This window comes from Dendropsophus ebraccatus, chromosome 12, assembly GCF_027789765.1.
Source record: "Dendropsophus ebraccatus isolate aDenEbr1 chromosome 12, aDenEbr1.pat, whole genome shotgun sequence".
Taxonomy (NCBI): domain Eukaryota; kingdom Metazoa; phylum Chordata; class Amphibia; order Anura; family Hylidae; genus Dendropsophus; species Dendropsophus ebraccatus.
The window spans coordinates 63,935,258-63,952,244 of record NC_091465.1 but is presented as its reverse complement, the minus strand read 5'-3'; the positions used below and the strand labels follow the sequence as shown (position 1 = coordinate 63,952,244).

Genomic DNA, 16,987 nt, shown 5'->3' with positions numbered 1-16,987 from the left:
TCAGCCAGAATTTTCTTGGTACTGTTTGATAAAACAAAGAAGGAAAGCTATGTGTCATAAAGGCTGCACACCAAAATGAATATCAATAAAAACCCATTTTTATTGCATCAAATTGCAGGATGATCAGACAATATAATACAAAACATAGAAACAAAGAGCCAGATACAAACAAGTTAAAAAGCTGCAGAAAGGTTTTGGCAAGCTCTAGAACAGAGTCTGCCCCACTCACTGGGCAAGAGTTAAATCTCCACCTCCCTACAAGTCCTAATGTAAGCTATGATACCAAGGTATCTGTAAGTGTGGCAATAAAACCTCTGGGAGGAAGTGTGGAAGTGGTATCCCTGAAGTGGATTGTTTTGTATTGTATTGTCTGATCACCCTGCTATTTGGTGCAATAAAAGTGGGTTTTTATTGATATTCATTTAAAAAAACAAGACTTAGATTCTCTTCCATGATAACAAACATATTTATTGAGTTAAATATTTTTTAAATAATGGAACATACAAGGTGTCATTGTACAGCAGCGGGCAACTGAGCCCCTCTTTGCCCATATGCTTCTGTCTCATGGTGTTTATCAATACTGTAACCTTCATTTTGTTGTCATAGAAAACATTTATATTCATGTTCTGTATGCAACCATGTTCTCTCTATTTATCTATGAAGCGAAAACATCTACTCAAATGCCTTGGTATCGGTGTCGTCCGTGGGAAGTCCACAGAGTTATTGTACGGTAGTGGTGTTGGTGTTCGTCCCGCCTGAGCATTTTGTGGTGCCGTTCACACATTCTGCATTATCAGGGTAAAGATATCCAGGATGGTCACACCAAAGCTCAGATACACAACCCTGGAATGCAACTGTCTGACAGTTTCCTAACAAAACAGACACAAAGGGTTAACATCTCCAAATTCCAACTTACCATAAAGAAATGTGAAGGTTATAAAAGAAGAACATAAGGGTAGACCAAGAAAGACATAAAAGGATAGGAGACTCATAGCACTATGCCTAAAATAGACAATGTACAACATAACAAATGAGAAACAAACAGACAGAAACTGAAGTTGGTGTAAAGAATTGGATAAACGAAATAAGATTTACATATAGAAAAGTCAAACAAAAGCTAGCACTGACGTCTAAACAGAAAAGAACAAGATAACTGGGGGCTAAATTTGTCTGGGGACGTTCTAGCTTTTCTTCAAAAATGACGTCTTAACCCAACGACATATCTAGGTCTTATTTTTTTGATTATTGCCTGAGATTTCTACATAGCATTTATATATATGCTTTACATAAGCCCCATGGACATAGACTTCCAGGAGAAAGTTTTTGGGCATGCTGTGTGACCTCAGCAAGAAAAGGTCCTTTTGTGACCTCAGAAGGAAAAGGTACGCTATGCTCATGACCTATAATGAATGGTCTGATCACATCTTATCCATTTACCGGTATTACTTTTCACTATCCCATATGTGATAATAGAGAGGAGATTGCTGAGAACATTTCTTAACTGGAATCATCAATCTTAGTGACCAGAATGAAAATAGCGAGAATTCAGGACTATTTTATAATATTTAGGGTAAAATGGAAAATTAGATTTTTTTTAAAAAATAGGTTTTACATAAACTGGCTTTAAACAGTGGGTCATTTTCTTATGACCAATTCCCTTTATATTGACTCCCAACTGAGCCATTTTTGGGACTTACCATCCTTTGGGGCTTTTCCTGAGAAGACAATACATTTGCTCTCATCTCCTGTACATTGTGCAGTGTTATTGGCAATGCAGTCCTCTGCATTTGCAGCATAGCATGCGGGACACTCCAGACCATTCTTTGTGTTGTTCCAAGGAGTAACTGGGAGCATAAATGTGAGATGGAAATTGGTCAATGGCTACACAATAAATATAAACTGGTAATGTATAAAACAAACCTAAGGAAATACACCATATGGCTATGTTCACACATCATTTAACAGCGTGCATAGCATATCAACGGATGCTGTTAAACAGTCGGACACAGGGCTGCACTCAGCCCGTTCCTGCACCTGATACGTCTGTATTAGCTGCAGAAACGTTCTTTCTTCACAATTGATTTGCAGGCACCGTTGGGTGCCATTCACCTCAATGCAATGTATGGCCGCCGCTGCACATTGCATTGTGTGAACAGTTGATGTTTCTGGACGCTGTTCAGTGAACAGCGCCCGGAAATAATTGACAGGCACATTATTCTTACGCCTGTTCTAAAGAACGGGCATTAGAATAACAATATGTGAACACAGCGGGCGGCATTGCATTGACTTCAATGCAATGCCGCCCCTGCAGTAAAGAACCATTGCAATCAGCGTCCGTTCTTTACTATTAAAAGACGATGTGTGAACCTAGCCTATAACTATATATTATAAGGGCGTCCCGGCCATTGTATTCGTGGCGACTCAAGATCCCCTCTGCCATATAAGTTACCAGTATTATAAATGGTGCAGAGTAGATAGCGGGCCCAAACACTTTGAGCTAAAGCTCTGGGTTGCAGCCAATGTATTGTCCATGACAGATGGACCCTCTTCAGAAGGAATATAGTATCCAAGGACAGTTTTATTTGGTGCACACTTCGATATGATATGAGTCCCCATTATGGAACTGGTTTACAATCCTCATCCCAACGTTTAGATATTCTTTCTCCCTCTGTAGCCCTTACTTTTTTGGAAAGAAAGGCCACTTCAAATAACTTCAATTACTGTTGGCCATAGGATAGACAGGGGGAGGGGAAAGCTGTCACCAGACAACTCAAACGCTGTCTAATTTCTGTAAAAACATATGGGTCATATAGTGAAATTCCATCCTTTTTTCCCCAGGACTCCTGAATTCTACAGTTGCCAGGTAAAGCCTTTGGGATCTATAATCGCAGCCAAATCTTTGTGGCACTCTTACCTTCAAGTGGCTCTTTGTTGCACAAGTCTGTGTCGCAGCAGTGCACCAAGTACCTAGTCTGGAATTGGTCATTGTTGACACTATATGTGATATTGCAGATAGTGGGGTTCAAATTACACGTCTTTTCCACATAATATGAGGTGCCGTTTCCATCTTCTGTAGAGACAAGGAAAACAATATTATCAGATTACTATGATGTGCACAGTTCTAGCCAAACCAGAGAACTACAGTGGTGCCTTGGATTGCGAGTATAATTCATTCCGGGACTGTGCTTGTAATCCAAATCCACTCTTACACCAAAGCAAACTTTCCCATAAGAAATTATTGAAATGCAGAAAACTGGCTCCACACCCCAAAATAATGATTTTTTTATTCTGAATAACATCATGTGGTGTATAATGTATAGTAAGTGCATAAACCTGAAAACACAGCAGCAGTTTGTAGAAACAGGATGGAGCTGCAGATGCCCAGAATGAAGTACCGTCAGGGCCGGCCTTAGGGTAGATGGCGCCCTGTGCGAAACCGTCTTCTGGCGCCCCCCCCCCCCAGGACACCATAATAAAATATATATATATATATATATATATATATATATATATATATACACACACACACACACACACACACAGGGACGGAGCTGCTGCTGTCCCTGTGGCTGTGCTGTTTCTGCAACAAAGTAGCTGTCCTTTCCAATTTTAGACAACCCTATTAAAGGAGTTATCCAGGATTAAAAAAAACATGGCTACTATCTTTCATAAACTGCTCCTTCCCAGTCCTCAGGTTGTGTGTGGTATTACAACCCAGTTCCATTGGTGTGAATAGAGACAAACTGTAATACCACATACAACTAAAAAATAATAATACATTAACATACGACAATACTCAATACTAGACTCACAGGGGGCGTTTTCTCTGTATGAATGGCAGGTGATGTTTTTGCAGGCCCTTTTTCTTTTCTTCTTGTTTAGACCATCATGGAGACTTTTCCTGGTGACACCTCGACTCCGCAGAATCTGCCAGAGAAACATATTAGGCTCCTCTCTAATGCAGCACCATCCTCATCGCTATACAAATCCTCATCTGTATCACTTCACACTGTAACAGAGACCACTCTGTGCCCCCATATAAGCAGTGTGTCCAATACATGCCCCCAAATAGTAGTCAGACTGAGCTGTGCCCCCATATAAGCAGTATGCCCAATACATGCCTCCAAATAGTAGTCAGGCCCCCTCTGTGCCTCCATAAAAGCAGTATGCCCAATACATGCCCCCAAATAGTAGTCAGGCTGAGCTGTGCCTCCATATAAGCAGTATGCCCAATACATGCCTCCAAATAGTAGTCAGGCCCCCTCTGTGCCCCCATATAAGCAGCATGCTGAATACATGCCTCCAAATAGTAGTCAGGCCCCCTCTGTGCCTCCATATAAGCAGTATGCCCAATACATGCCTCCAAATAGTAGTCAGGCCCCCTCTGTGCCCCCATATAAACAGCATGCTGAATACATGCCCCCAAATAGTAGTCAGGCAGCTCTGTGCCCCCATATCAGCAGTATGCCCAATACATGCCCCCAAATAGTAGTCAGGCCCCCTCTGTGCCCCCATATCAGCAGTATGCCCAATACATGCCTCCAAATAGTAGTCAGGCCCCCTCTGTGCCTCCATATAAGCAGTATGCCCAATACATGCCTCCAAATAGTAGTCAGGCCCCCTCTGTGCCCCCATATAAACAGCATGCTGAATACATGCCCCCAAATAGTAGTCAGGCAGCTCTGTGCCCCCATATCAGCAGTATGCCCAATACATGCCCCCAAATAGTAGTCAGGCCCCCTCTGTGCCCCCATATAAGCAGCATGCTGAATACATGCCTCCAAATAGTAGTCAGGCCCCCTCTGTGCCCCCATATAAACAGCATGCTGAATACATGCCCCCAAATAGTAGTCAGGCAGCTCTGTGCCCCCATATAAGCAGTATGCCCAATACATGCCTCCAAATAGTAGTCAGGCAGCTCTGTACCCCCATATAAGCAGTATGCCCAATACATGCCCCCAAATAGTAGTCAGGCCCCCTCTGTGCCCCCATATAAGCAGCATGCTGAATACATGCCTCCAAATAGTAGTCAGGCCCCCTCTGTGCCTCCATATAAGCAGTATGCCCAATACATGCCCCCAAATAGTAGTCAGGCTGAGCTGTGCCTCCATATAAGCAGTATGCCCAATACATGCCTCCAAATAGTAGTCAGGCCCCCTCTGTGCCCCCATATAAGCAGTATGCCCAATACATGCCCCCAAACAGTAGTCGGCCCCCTCTGTGCCTCCATATAAGCAGTATGCCCAATACATGCCCCCAAATAGTAGTCAGGCAGCTCTGTGCCCCCATATAATGCAGTATGCCCAATACATGCCCCCAAATAGTAGTCAGGCCCCCTCTGTGCCCCCATATAAGCAGTATGCCCAATACATGCCTCCAAATAGTAGTCAGGCTGGTCTGTGCCTCCATATAAGCAGTATGCCCAATACATGCCTCCAAATAGTAGTCAGGCCCCCTCTGTGCCCCCATATAAGCAGTATGCCCAATACATGCCTCCAAATAGTAGTCAGGCTGCTCTGTGCCTCCATATAAGCAGTATGCCCAATACATGCCTCCAAATAGTAGTCAGGCTGAGCTGTGCCCCCATATAAGCAGTATGCCCAATACATGCCCCCAAATAGTAGTCAGGCTGCTCTGTGCCCCCATATAAGCAGTATGCTGAATACATGCCTCCAAATAGTAGTGAGGCAGCCCTGTGCCCCCATATAAGCAGTATGCCCAATACATGCCTCCAAATAGTAGTCAGGCCCCCTCTGTGCCCCCATATAAGCAGCATGCTGAATACATGCCCCCAAATAGTAGTCAGGCTGCTCTGTGCCCCCATATAAGCAGTATGCCCAATACATGCCCCCAAATAGTAGCCAGGCTGCTCTGTGCCCCCATATAAGCAGTATGCCCAATACATGCCCCCAAATAGTAGCCAGGCTGCTCTGTGCCCCCATATAAGCAGTATGCCAAATACATGCCACCAAACAGTAGTCAGGCCCCCTCTGTGCCCCCATATAATGCACAAGCGCACTTATTTGTCACTTGAGTACCAGAATGTCAGAGAAAGAGCGATCTCCTGAGATAGATCATAGAGAGAGGGAATTGGCAGTATCGGAGAAGGAAAGAAGGGCAGGGAAAAGATGGAAATAAGAGGAAATTTGGGGAAAGATGTAAAATGGCGGTTAGCCATTACAAACAATAGGAGAGAGATGAGAGGAGGGGGATGAGGCTGGTGGGCAGGGAGCTGTACAGAGAGGAGATAGGGGTAGCTGGAGATAGGTAGGTGTAGGTAGATAGTTATAGGTAGGTAGCTGTAGGTAGCTGTAGGTAGTTAAAGGTAGCTGTAAGAAGGTAGCTGTAGGAAGGTAGTTATAGGTAGCTGTAGGTAGGCAGATGTAGGTAGGTAGTTATCGGTAGCTGTAGGTAGGCAGCTGTAGGTAGGTAGTTATCGGTAGCTGTAGGTAGGCAGCTGTAGGTAGGTAGTTATCGGTAGCTGTAGGTAGATAGTTATAGATAGGTAGCTGTAGGTAGTTGTGGGTATCTGCAGGTAGGTAGTTATCTGTAGCTGTAGGTAGATAGTTATAGATAGTGAGCTGTAGGTAGTTGTGAGTATCTGCAGGTAGGTAGTTATAAGTAGCTGTAGGTAGTTGTGGGTAGCTGCAGGTAGGTAGTTATAGGTAGGTAGTTGTAGGTAGTTAGTTATAGGTAGTTGTTGGTAGGTAGTTAGTTATAGGTAGGTAGTTGTGGGTAGCTGTAGGTAGGGAGTTGCCACCCCATCCCCTCCCCTCCCCTCCCCATGTAGGCACTAACAAACACACATACAAAAAAAAACAGACACTTTAACTCACCTGGCTCCCCGCCGCGCGTCTCCTCTCCTCAGCTCGGCGAGCGTCGCTCCAGTGACGTCACTCATCCGTCGGGACGCACGAGACGCTGGCGATCAGCCATAGAGGCGCCCGGGCAGAGAGGCAGCTCTGTATACTTATCTTTGGTGTAGAAAGGAACGGTACGCTGTATGTCTGCAGGAGCGCCGTTAGAAACCACTGTAGGAGCAGGGTGCCGGGCGGCCAGCTGGGGGAGCGATCGGGGCGGACAGACATACACAACATGCATTATGTGACAGTGTCGTGCTGTGTATGTCTGTCCGCCCCGATCGCTCCCCCTGCTGGCCACCCGGCACCCTGCTCATACAGTGGTTTCTAACGGCGCTCCTGCAGACATACAGTGATCTTTTCTACACCAAAGATAGGTATCTATGCAGAGCTGCCTCTCTGCCCGGGCGCCTCTATGGCTGATCGCCCTGCGCCTTCCTCCTCCTATAGTGTTCCGGCGCTCCTGCAGACAGAGACAGCACACATTTCTATAGCTAAATGTGCAGCTGTCACTGTCTGCCAGAGCGCCCCCCAGCTGGACGGGAGTGATGCGCCCTGTGCAACCGCACAGGTCGCACACCCCAAAGGCCGGCCCTGAGTACCGTAGTACAACAGGCTAGAATAGAGATGCAGGGCTGCTGTCGAAGGTTTGTGTGGTCACATGACAGCAATGGGGAAGGGTGTATTTTCAGCATGGACCAATCAGGAAGTGAGAATCAGAACTGTGCAGGAGGACAGTGGCAGAAACTTTTCTATGCAGCAGTGTGAATGGAGGTGTGCAAGTGCAGACACAGTATAGCAGCAGTGTGTATAGCTGAGTGTAAGTTCAGGCACATTATAGCAGGAATGGAAAGGAGGGAAAACACAAGGGCGGACAGAGACTGCAGGAAGCATGAAGAAATGAGCAGGGCATATGTGGGCACAGTATAGCAGCACTCTCTGCCCGGGGAGAGAGGGGTTACAGCTCTGTCGAGATTATCTCCACAGTCCTGTCCCCTGATGTAAGACCCAGACTGAAGTGGATCTGCTATGATTTGGAAGGTGAAACCATTAACCATCATGCTTTGTGGTCAGGTTCCCCACTTTAGTCATATGGAGACAAACCACTTAATGTGAACAGTGAAATTGCATCATACATATGGTGCTGTGTATATGATAAATGTTGTACATAAGTTGCATCAGTTGGAATCATGCCCAAGTTCTAAAGGAAACCCAAAGACACCACCAGTATTATAAATGGTACCCAGTGTGTGTGTCTGGGGGGAGGGGGGTTACTATTATACATTTTACATTGGGTTAAGTGGAGCATGAAACAGGGATTCAAAGAACACCAATGAGAAAATCCCTGTGTAATGTAACACCCCGCAGACCCTACACTATGCTGAATACAATGGATCAGTGGAATTTTGCTGGAAGTGTTCTCATTAATACATACTTTGCCTACATCTGGCTGCGGTGGTATAGCACCATTGCTATATAAACCACCATATCAATTGCCATATGTACATGTTTTCTATCATGGAGGCTCCAATTATAATGTGGTTGCATAGGTAATAAATAAAGTAATAGGTAAGGCAAAATAGGTAGCACTTTGGATTACTAAGCTTACAATTGGTGACAATTAGGTGTAATAGAATATTGCAGTTCTGGGTGCAGTTCTCCTTTAAGATAGTGAGACCATAACAGTATTACATACAGTACTTACTAGAGTTTATCTCAGTCACTGTCGTCATACAGGTTCCACAGGTCACCAGATTCCCGGTACAGTCGGGACTAGTACTATTATTGCATTCAGTGCACATCAAGCAGTTACCTGCAGGAAAGCCGGAGATTGTTTAGAATTATTCTATAGGAAGTGATATCACAGGCAAAGTATATGACAAAACCATAATGTATCATCAAAGACAGTACATAAACATCGGTGGAGGTCTGTGAACCGGCATCTGCCATAGACTGTGCTCTGTAGAATGCTCACAGCTCCTATATAATGTCAGGAGCTGTCCCTTAGACATTATGGGGTAGTCTCACAGAGGTCTGGGTTCCTCTGGCAATAAAGACCCAACTATTGTAGTTATAGTACACTATATACACAATTCTTTTAATGCAAAAGCTGAGGACCTCCAGCCATGAATTCTTGAACACTGGCTAATGTCCGAACGGCCATTGGACCCCCTGTAAAACATTGCATGTCAGGAAAGGCCAACTGAATGACAGTGGGATAGTGGGTTTGCATCAGCCTAGGATATGTCAGTCAGCTGGAACTCTGTCAATAAGGTATTGGTTAAGCTTTATACAATGTCATATATGATGATTGAGATGCTCTGGGGCATTACTACCCATATGACAAGAGGAGAAGGCTAATGGAAGAACGTGAGCCTCTGGCCTTGTTCATGTCGTCTCTCACTCACCATCAGGACCGTGAAAAGCAACCTGAACACACATCTTTTACTAGGTTACAACCTCCAATAACTCTGCACCACACTGTGACTGGCTGCCCTTTACCTTCTTTCTCCTTCCCCTCTCCTTGTAGATTGTAAAACCCTCGCGGGCAGGCTCCTCTATCCCTATATACCAGTCTGCCATTTACATTTACCTTATATAAGTAATTTGCTTTGATGTTCTGTTTGTCACCGCCTATCGCTTGTACATCGACTACCTACTTTTTGGATATGAGAGCCCATGTCTTGCCAGTGCCCTTCTTAGCCATTGTTTGCATGAGTTAACATTACTGTACCCTCTTTCTCCAACACTCTTACCTTCTTTGCTAACATTTTTGTATAATGCAGATGTTACAGGGTTATCCAGCATAACAAAACATGGCCACTTTCTTCCAGAGACAGTACCACTCTTGTCTCCATTTGTGGTTTGCAATTAAGCTCCATTCACTTCAATGAAAAAGAATTACAAAACCTATACCCAAACTGGAGACAAGAGCCGTGGGGTCTCTGGAAGAAAGTGGCCATGTTTTTCTAACACTGGATAACCCCTTTAAGGGATTAGACCAACCCTAAAATTTCAGTCCCACCCTAACTCCTATAAGCTGTGCATGGTCTCTTGAGGGACAAAAATAAGATCATACCTGCTTTAATGGTTGCTGAGATGATAAAGATGATGGTCAGGAACAATGTCATGGTTACTCTAAGATGGTGTGTCTCCGTGTATTACGATAAATTAGGATACCAGGGGAGGGAGGGCAGTATTAAATAGATGGGCCTAATTATTTCCTGTCTTCACTTTTAAATACTTCTTATGGGTCACATATGAGGCGGAGTCCTCCAAAATATTCCATAATGAATCCTTATCCCAGGTATAATTAGTGTTATTGCCCAGTCCATTGGCACAAATGTAGAACAAATTAGGGAACACAGTGATGTTATAGCAGCCTATAACTATTAATTATTTTGTACCATATTATTTGATCTAATATAGAACGTCATATTATAGGATGGTTTCAAGGGCCAATGTCTAAGCTAATGATTTGTTGTTGGGATCTATCAAAAATTTTCCTCTTTCCAAGGATATTCACGTACCAGTGGGTTTATCAAAAGCCATATTTCATTTGGCACTAGCAAGACTGATGTGCAGTGTCTAAGGGATTCCTGGTTTTCACCCTAACACTATGTTCTCAGACAGTAAAATAATCACAAAAACAGGTGTAAAATTTATTTTAATTTTGAAAAACATCTGTTTTTTCATTGTAATAATGTGAAGTCTATGGGAAATTGGCCATAGTGCATACACAGTAAAGAAAAACAACCATAATTGAGTATTGCCATAAAAATAATAAACATCCTCCTCATTTATGCCAATTTTTTTTCACCTGTAAGACAAACAGATTGCTGATCCCAGGGAGACCAGCGAAACTATAACACTGCCGGCTGCTAGTGAAAGTGCTCAATGCAGTGAAATCCTAGGTGCATTGCCTCCTGGGAAACATGAATATGCAAAAGAAGAGCCCATGGAGACTCATTAAGAGTCTCAAAACACAGGATAAGCCAGATATCCCTCCGGGAAGTACCCAACCAAGGGAAACCACCAAAACCACCATATTAAGTGGCCATATAAGTCAATGTAATGACAAGGGAAAAACCAAGGCCAGGTATCCATCCACATACAGCTGTTTCGGGGTGTTGCCCCTCATCAGTGTGGAGCAGGATTCTGGCTAGGTGGGAGCAATGCCTAGTAGAGACATAAGAGAAACAGATCACTGATCTTAGGGGAGACCAGCCAAAGATAACACTGCCGAATGCTAGTGAAAGCGCTCAATGCAGTGAAATCCTATCCTTTTTACCTGTTCATATATGGTTTTATTTTGATGTTAAATTTTTTTTTGTATTTTAAACAGATCAATTAAAAAAATTAATTGCCCCCCACTCTAAAGATGAGTCATTGAAGAAAAGTGACAAATAAAAAAATAAGGCAGAAGTACGGCTATAATTTAAAACTGACTGTAAAAGTAGTTGAAAAATGTAATACAATAATGCCTATAGATCCCTTTCTAGTATGATCTACTGTACATCCTATACTAAACACACAACTAAACCACTACGGATGTCCAAGAATATATTAAAAATTTGAATTTTATTGGAAATAAAATATCACATTCCTAATTTCACGCTGTAAATGGCGTAACTGAAAAAACCCGCTAAATCACAAAATTGCAAATTTTTTATTACATTATATCCAGAAAATTTTTAATAAAAAGTGTTAAAAAAAAGTGCCATATACACAAACAAGGTAACAATAAAAAGTACAGATTACGGTGCCAAAAAAATAACACCTCAAATAGCTCCATAGAGCAATATGAAGGTAAGAGACAGACCTCCATCCTTAGCACCCCATGCGCAATAGGGAACTATCAGCAGGTTACATTTTATAGATTTTAGATAATCACCTTGAAAGACAACCTTTTTTCCTTGTTTGCCTTCTTCCTCTCTCTGGGGTACCAGAGAGTGTTGTGGACTCGGTGAATCTATTCCATCCATTGTAGGGCTGTTAGAGCAATTTTTAATCTATTGTTCAAAGTACTGTACAATTGGTGTTGCAAAGAATAAGGACTTAAGTGAGGAAATACAGTGGTACCTCAGTTTAAGAGTAACTTGGTTTAGTTCTTATTGGTTACTGTTTGCCTCCCTAGAGGTGGAAGAGACAGTGTCATGGCAAACTATCTTAAATTGCTGTGCTTACTACGACTTTTCATATTCTACGCATTTTACGAAGGCTGGTTCACGTATTTCACACTGTAACTTTACTGTTACGTAACTGCGTACTGTCTTACTGTATAATTGGTTGACACACCTACTCTTTAACAACCTCTGCCACCCTCCCCTACCCATTCCTATTCCTCCCCCCCTTTAGCCTTCCCCCCTACCCCCCTACCTTTCCCTACCCACTGTTATATATTGCTTATTATGTTGAAATTTAATAAAAACATGCTCAAATAAAAAAAAGAGTAACTTGGTTTAAGAGCTCACAGTTTTTTTAAATTGTGACTTGGTTTAAGAGCATTGATTTGGTTTAAGAGCTCCCTGTACTGGGTGGGAGCACGAGTGGGGGAGGGACATGGTCTGAATAGTGGGGTCTACAGCCCTGTACTCTGACCCAGGAAGTCTTCCTAACCTTCCAAATCATAGCAGATCCACTTCAGGCTAGGGCTTACATCAGGGGACAGGACTGTGTGTATGTGTGGGGGGTAATCTCTCCATAGCTGTAACCTCTCTCTCCCCGGACAGAGAGTGCTGCTATACTGTGCCCACATCTGTCCTGCTCATTCCTTCATGCTCCCTCTGTCCGCCCTTGTGCTTTCCATCCTCTCTATTACTGTTCAGTAACTTATAATATCACATATTCTGCTGTTTCTGAATGTTTGCTTCATTAGTTTTACATGTTATTCATTATTTATTATTTAAGAGTGGATTTGGATTACAAGCACAGTCCCGGAACGAATTATGCTCGTAATCCAAGACACCACTGTATTATGTGTTATGGCCTTTTAAACACGAGGATGGAAAAACAAAAATGAAAAGTGGCTGAGAAAAGAAGGGTTTGGGGGTGTCTGTGATGGGACATATAAAGAGGTCTTAGAGGTATACAGTACAAGCCAGAATGCTGTAAAGTAAGGCTCAACTGTTGTGATAGAGAATACCAAGCAGACGCTCAGTAGAAGCTTCATGGTTGGCACTAGGCTGGACGGTACCAGTCCAAACCCTTGGTTCCTTGTGTTCACCAGCAACACACCAGCACTTGTATTTATACCACTCCACCGGGAGGATTTCTGGGTTACTTGGTTTACCTTGCAACACCAAAAACATATAAGATATTACATATTGGCATAATTAACCAGTCACGTTGGTCCTAGAACTGGAGAGGGTACAAAGACAAGCAGCTAAACTAATAAGGGGAATAGAGCATCTTAATTATGAGGATAGAGTAAAAGAATTAAATTTGTTTAGTCCTGAGAAAAAATGTTTAATGGGAGATACATATGAATAATTCATTTAAATATATAAATCGCCCCTACAAGAAATATGGAGAAAAGATGTTTCAGGTTAAACCCCCTCAAAGGACAAGGGGGCACTGCCTCCGCCTGGAGAAAAAAAAGGTTCAAACTCCGGAGGCGACAAGCCTTCTTTACCATGAGAACAGTGACTATGTGGAACAGTCTACCCCAGGATCAGGTCACAGCAAAAACAGTAGAGGGCTTCAAAACAGGGCTAGACAAGTTCTTAGAACAAAATAACATAAATGCATATGTATAGAACCTACCCATCATCAATCCCCCTTCCCTGTATCCATCCCCTCCTTGTATATCCCCTTTCCCTTCATCCATCCCCTCCTTGGTTGAACTTGATGGATATGCGTCTTTTTTCAATGGTAATAACTACTGTATGTAACTATGTAAAGTGCTATGTACTGTACCTCACAGGAAAGGGAAAATGTCCCCACAAGCAACAGGGAAAATCACTAAATGTTGAAATCCAAGTTACACTGGATATATTCAGAGGCAATATCATCCCTCCTATTACTGTAAGGATTTCTCATCATAATGTTAATGTATATGTTTATACGGCCCAATAGACATACCATTAAGGGTGTGTATACTTTTCTGGAACAAATAAAAAGTCCAGTAAAATCCGGTATTGGACTGGTAATACTTGGGCTTACCAGAGGAGAAGCTTTTGTGCACCCTCCATCAATACAGAACATGGACACTAGTACACTAATACACTAGTGCCTCATGGTTTTAATTGGTCATACAGGTTCTCCCTAGGACTTTTCTCTTAACATATAGTATAGTGAGTAAATTCTACAAGGTAAATTGTGTGTGGGGTTCAACTCTGACTCTGAACTACACTTCGATTGTGTTTTTTGGGTCAGTGAAATTTTTCAAAAACTTGGCATTACAGTATCCCTCCTCAAGGCCTAGGTTTTATAATGGTGTTGGGACTGAGTTAGCTAAAGGGTTAAGTTAAGTTAGGTTAGTGAGAGTGTGTAGTCTGTGTATGAGAAGCAACACTACTTCAGAGAGCCTAAAGATATTATTATTCCTGGGCCTGGCCAGGCGGCCAAGGCCCATGTGCGGGACTGTTATCTTTGTTCTATATCTCGATACCCAAGCCATGTCTGGCGAAAGCACCTTAGTTAAGGGGCTGTGGAACTCCAGGGCTAAATCGTGTACATGCTGGGCTGTTGTCTTCTTCTTCTACTTCTGAATGCAACGCACAAGTAACTGAGGTACTGTACAAGTAAGTAGTTAAAGGGGTATTCCAGGAAAAATCAATAATTTAGCAATGGAAAGGGTTAACCAAGGTTAACCCTTTCCTAATATACTTACCTGTCCGTTTTTGGCCCCCCACGGAGATCTCCCGTCCGGTCACGTGATGGTCCAAGCTGTGACTCGCGGATCCTCTTCTTCCGGTTCGGTGACGTCACCACCCGGCCGGCGACTGACTCTTTCTTATAAGCAGCAGAGCACTGAACCCTGACTGACTTGTAGTGTGTAGCCAATCAGGGTTTAGTGCTCCTGCTGTACGAAGTTAGCCGGGTTCTGATCCCCCAGGCCCCCTCCTTCTCTATCATTACAGCGATCCCCCCGGCCCCCTCCCTGTGCTATAAGCCCGATCCTCCTGGCCTTCTCCTTCCTATGTAATCTGTCCTGATCAAAGATAGCTCACCCGCACCCCCCAGTGTGCTGCGGCGCCGGCCCCCGTATCGGCACTTATTGTAAGCAGCTGTTCTCAGCTGACAGGCGCTTTGTGTGTGTGTATTAGGCAGGAGAGAGTTCATGCTTTCTACGTACACAGCGCAAGCATGAACTCTCTCCTGCCTCACACACACACACACAGCGCCTGTCAGCTGAGAACAGCTGCTTACAATAAGTGCCGATACGGGGGCCGGCGCCGCAGCACACTGGGGGATGCGGGTGAGCTATCTTTGATCAGGACAGATTACATAGGAAGGAGAAGGCCAGGAGGATCGGGCTTATAGCACAGGGAGGGGGCCGGGGGGATCGCTGTAATGATAGAGAAGGAGGGGGCCGGGGGGATCAGAACCCGGCTAACTTCGTACAGCAGGAGCACTAAACCCTGATTGGCTACACACTACAAGTCAGTCAGGGTTCAGTGCTCTGCTGCTAATAAGAAAGAGTCAGTCGCCGGCCGGGTGGTGACGTCACCGAACCGGAAGAAGAGGATCCGCGAGTCACAGCTTGGACCATCACGTGACCGGACGGGAGATCTCCGTGGGGGGCCAAAAACGGACAGGTAAGTATATTAGGAAAGGGTTAACCTTGGTTAACCCTTTCCATTGCTAAATTATTGATTTTCCCTGGAATACCCCTTTAAGCACAGTGCAAAGGGTGAGTCTCTACTGCATGCTGCTAGGATTCCTGAAGGGTCAGTTGGATGGCTAGCTCTACCCACCAGGTAATCCCTAATCGTGTGTCACTCTGTGCCCACATGGTAACTTAGGTGGATGTTTATTCCCATGGATACAAGACTTTATCGTACAGCCCCAGTTGAGTACTACAGTTGTCTGGATAAGGATCCCATGTTCCCTCCCACAGATCCTCAAATCGCTTTAGCTCCACTTCTCAAGGTTAATTATTATAAAAGTCTGTTGTCTTCAAAGTCAGCATACTTAAAGGGAATCCGTCAGCTCCCGGGCACTACCTAAGGTGCTGGCAGTGTGCTGTAGCTGGCCCCCAGTGAGCATGGTGCCTTTTTGGTAATTTTCTGTGCAGCGGATTATGTACAATCTTATGTCTCCTACTGTCACAGAGCTGTTGTTCATGCCACACTTGTCATGCATCCTCCTCCCTCTTCATGAATAATCAATGCTGCCCGGCCTCCTGCTCGCTCAGCTGTCAGATTGCAGATCAGTCCTCTGTAGGCAGGTTATGTCTGAAAGAATCTTTCCTCTGTTATGTATTGGAGCTGTGGTCTAGGGGTAACTCGCCTGTCTAGAGACCTGACAGCAGTTCATTCTCTGGTTTGAATCCCCTGATGAAAATTAAATAGATGTATTTTTTTTCCTCATTATTGTATCATTTTTAAGGCTATGTTCACACACACAGTATTTTTGCTCAGTATTTAGGTCAGTATTTTGCAACCAAAACCAAAAGTGGATTGAAAACACTGAAAGGCTGTGTTCACACACTGTTGAAATTGAGTGGATGGCTGTCATTTAATGGCAAATAATTACAGTTTTTTTAAAAAACAAAGTCCGATATTTGCCATTAAAGGGATAGTGCGGCGCTAAGAAATTATTCACAAAATAACACACATTACAAAGTTATACAACTTTGTAATGCATGTTATGTATGTAAATGGCCCCCTTCCCGTGTTCCCCGCCCCCCGCCTGTGTACCCGGAAGTGTAGTGCAGTATACATACCTGATCCGTGTTGTCTGTGTCATCAGCTGCTCAGCCGCGATTGGCTGAGCATAACTGTGCTCAGCCAATCGCGGCTGAGCACAGTTATGACGCGGCAGAGGGGGGCCGGCATGAGGGACGGCAGGAGCCGGTCGGCCGGCCTCCCGAAGATGACGTCTTTGACAAGATTACAGATGGGGTCGGTCGACACGGATCAGGTATGTATACTGTACTACACTTCCGGGTACACGGGTCA

General features: G+C 44.0%; 1 protein-coding gene across 1 annotated transcript; it reads right to left on the bottom strand.

Annotated features, from left to right (window-relative positions):
• Positions 1 to 418: 418 nt before the first annotated feature.
• Positions 419 to 10,033, bottom strand: LOC138769544 (phospholipase A2 inhibitor and Ly6/PLAUR domain-containing protein-like). The gene is made up of 5 exons (XM_069948091.1): positions 9,940 to 10,033; positions 8,566 to 8,673; positions 2,915 to 3,070; positions 1,698 to 1,844; positions 419 to 869 (listed from the first exon to the last, which is right to left on the bottom strand). The coding sequence occupies exons 1-5, from the start codon at positions 9,989 to 9,991 to the stop codon at positions 721 to 723; spliced, it is 612 nt and encodes a 203-aa protein (XP_069804192.1). The 5' UTR covers positions 9,992 to 10,033; the 3' UTR covers positions 419 to 720.
• Positions 10,034 to 16,987: the final 6,954 nt, after the last annotated feature.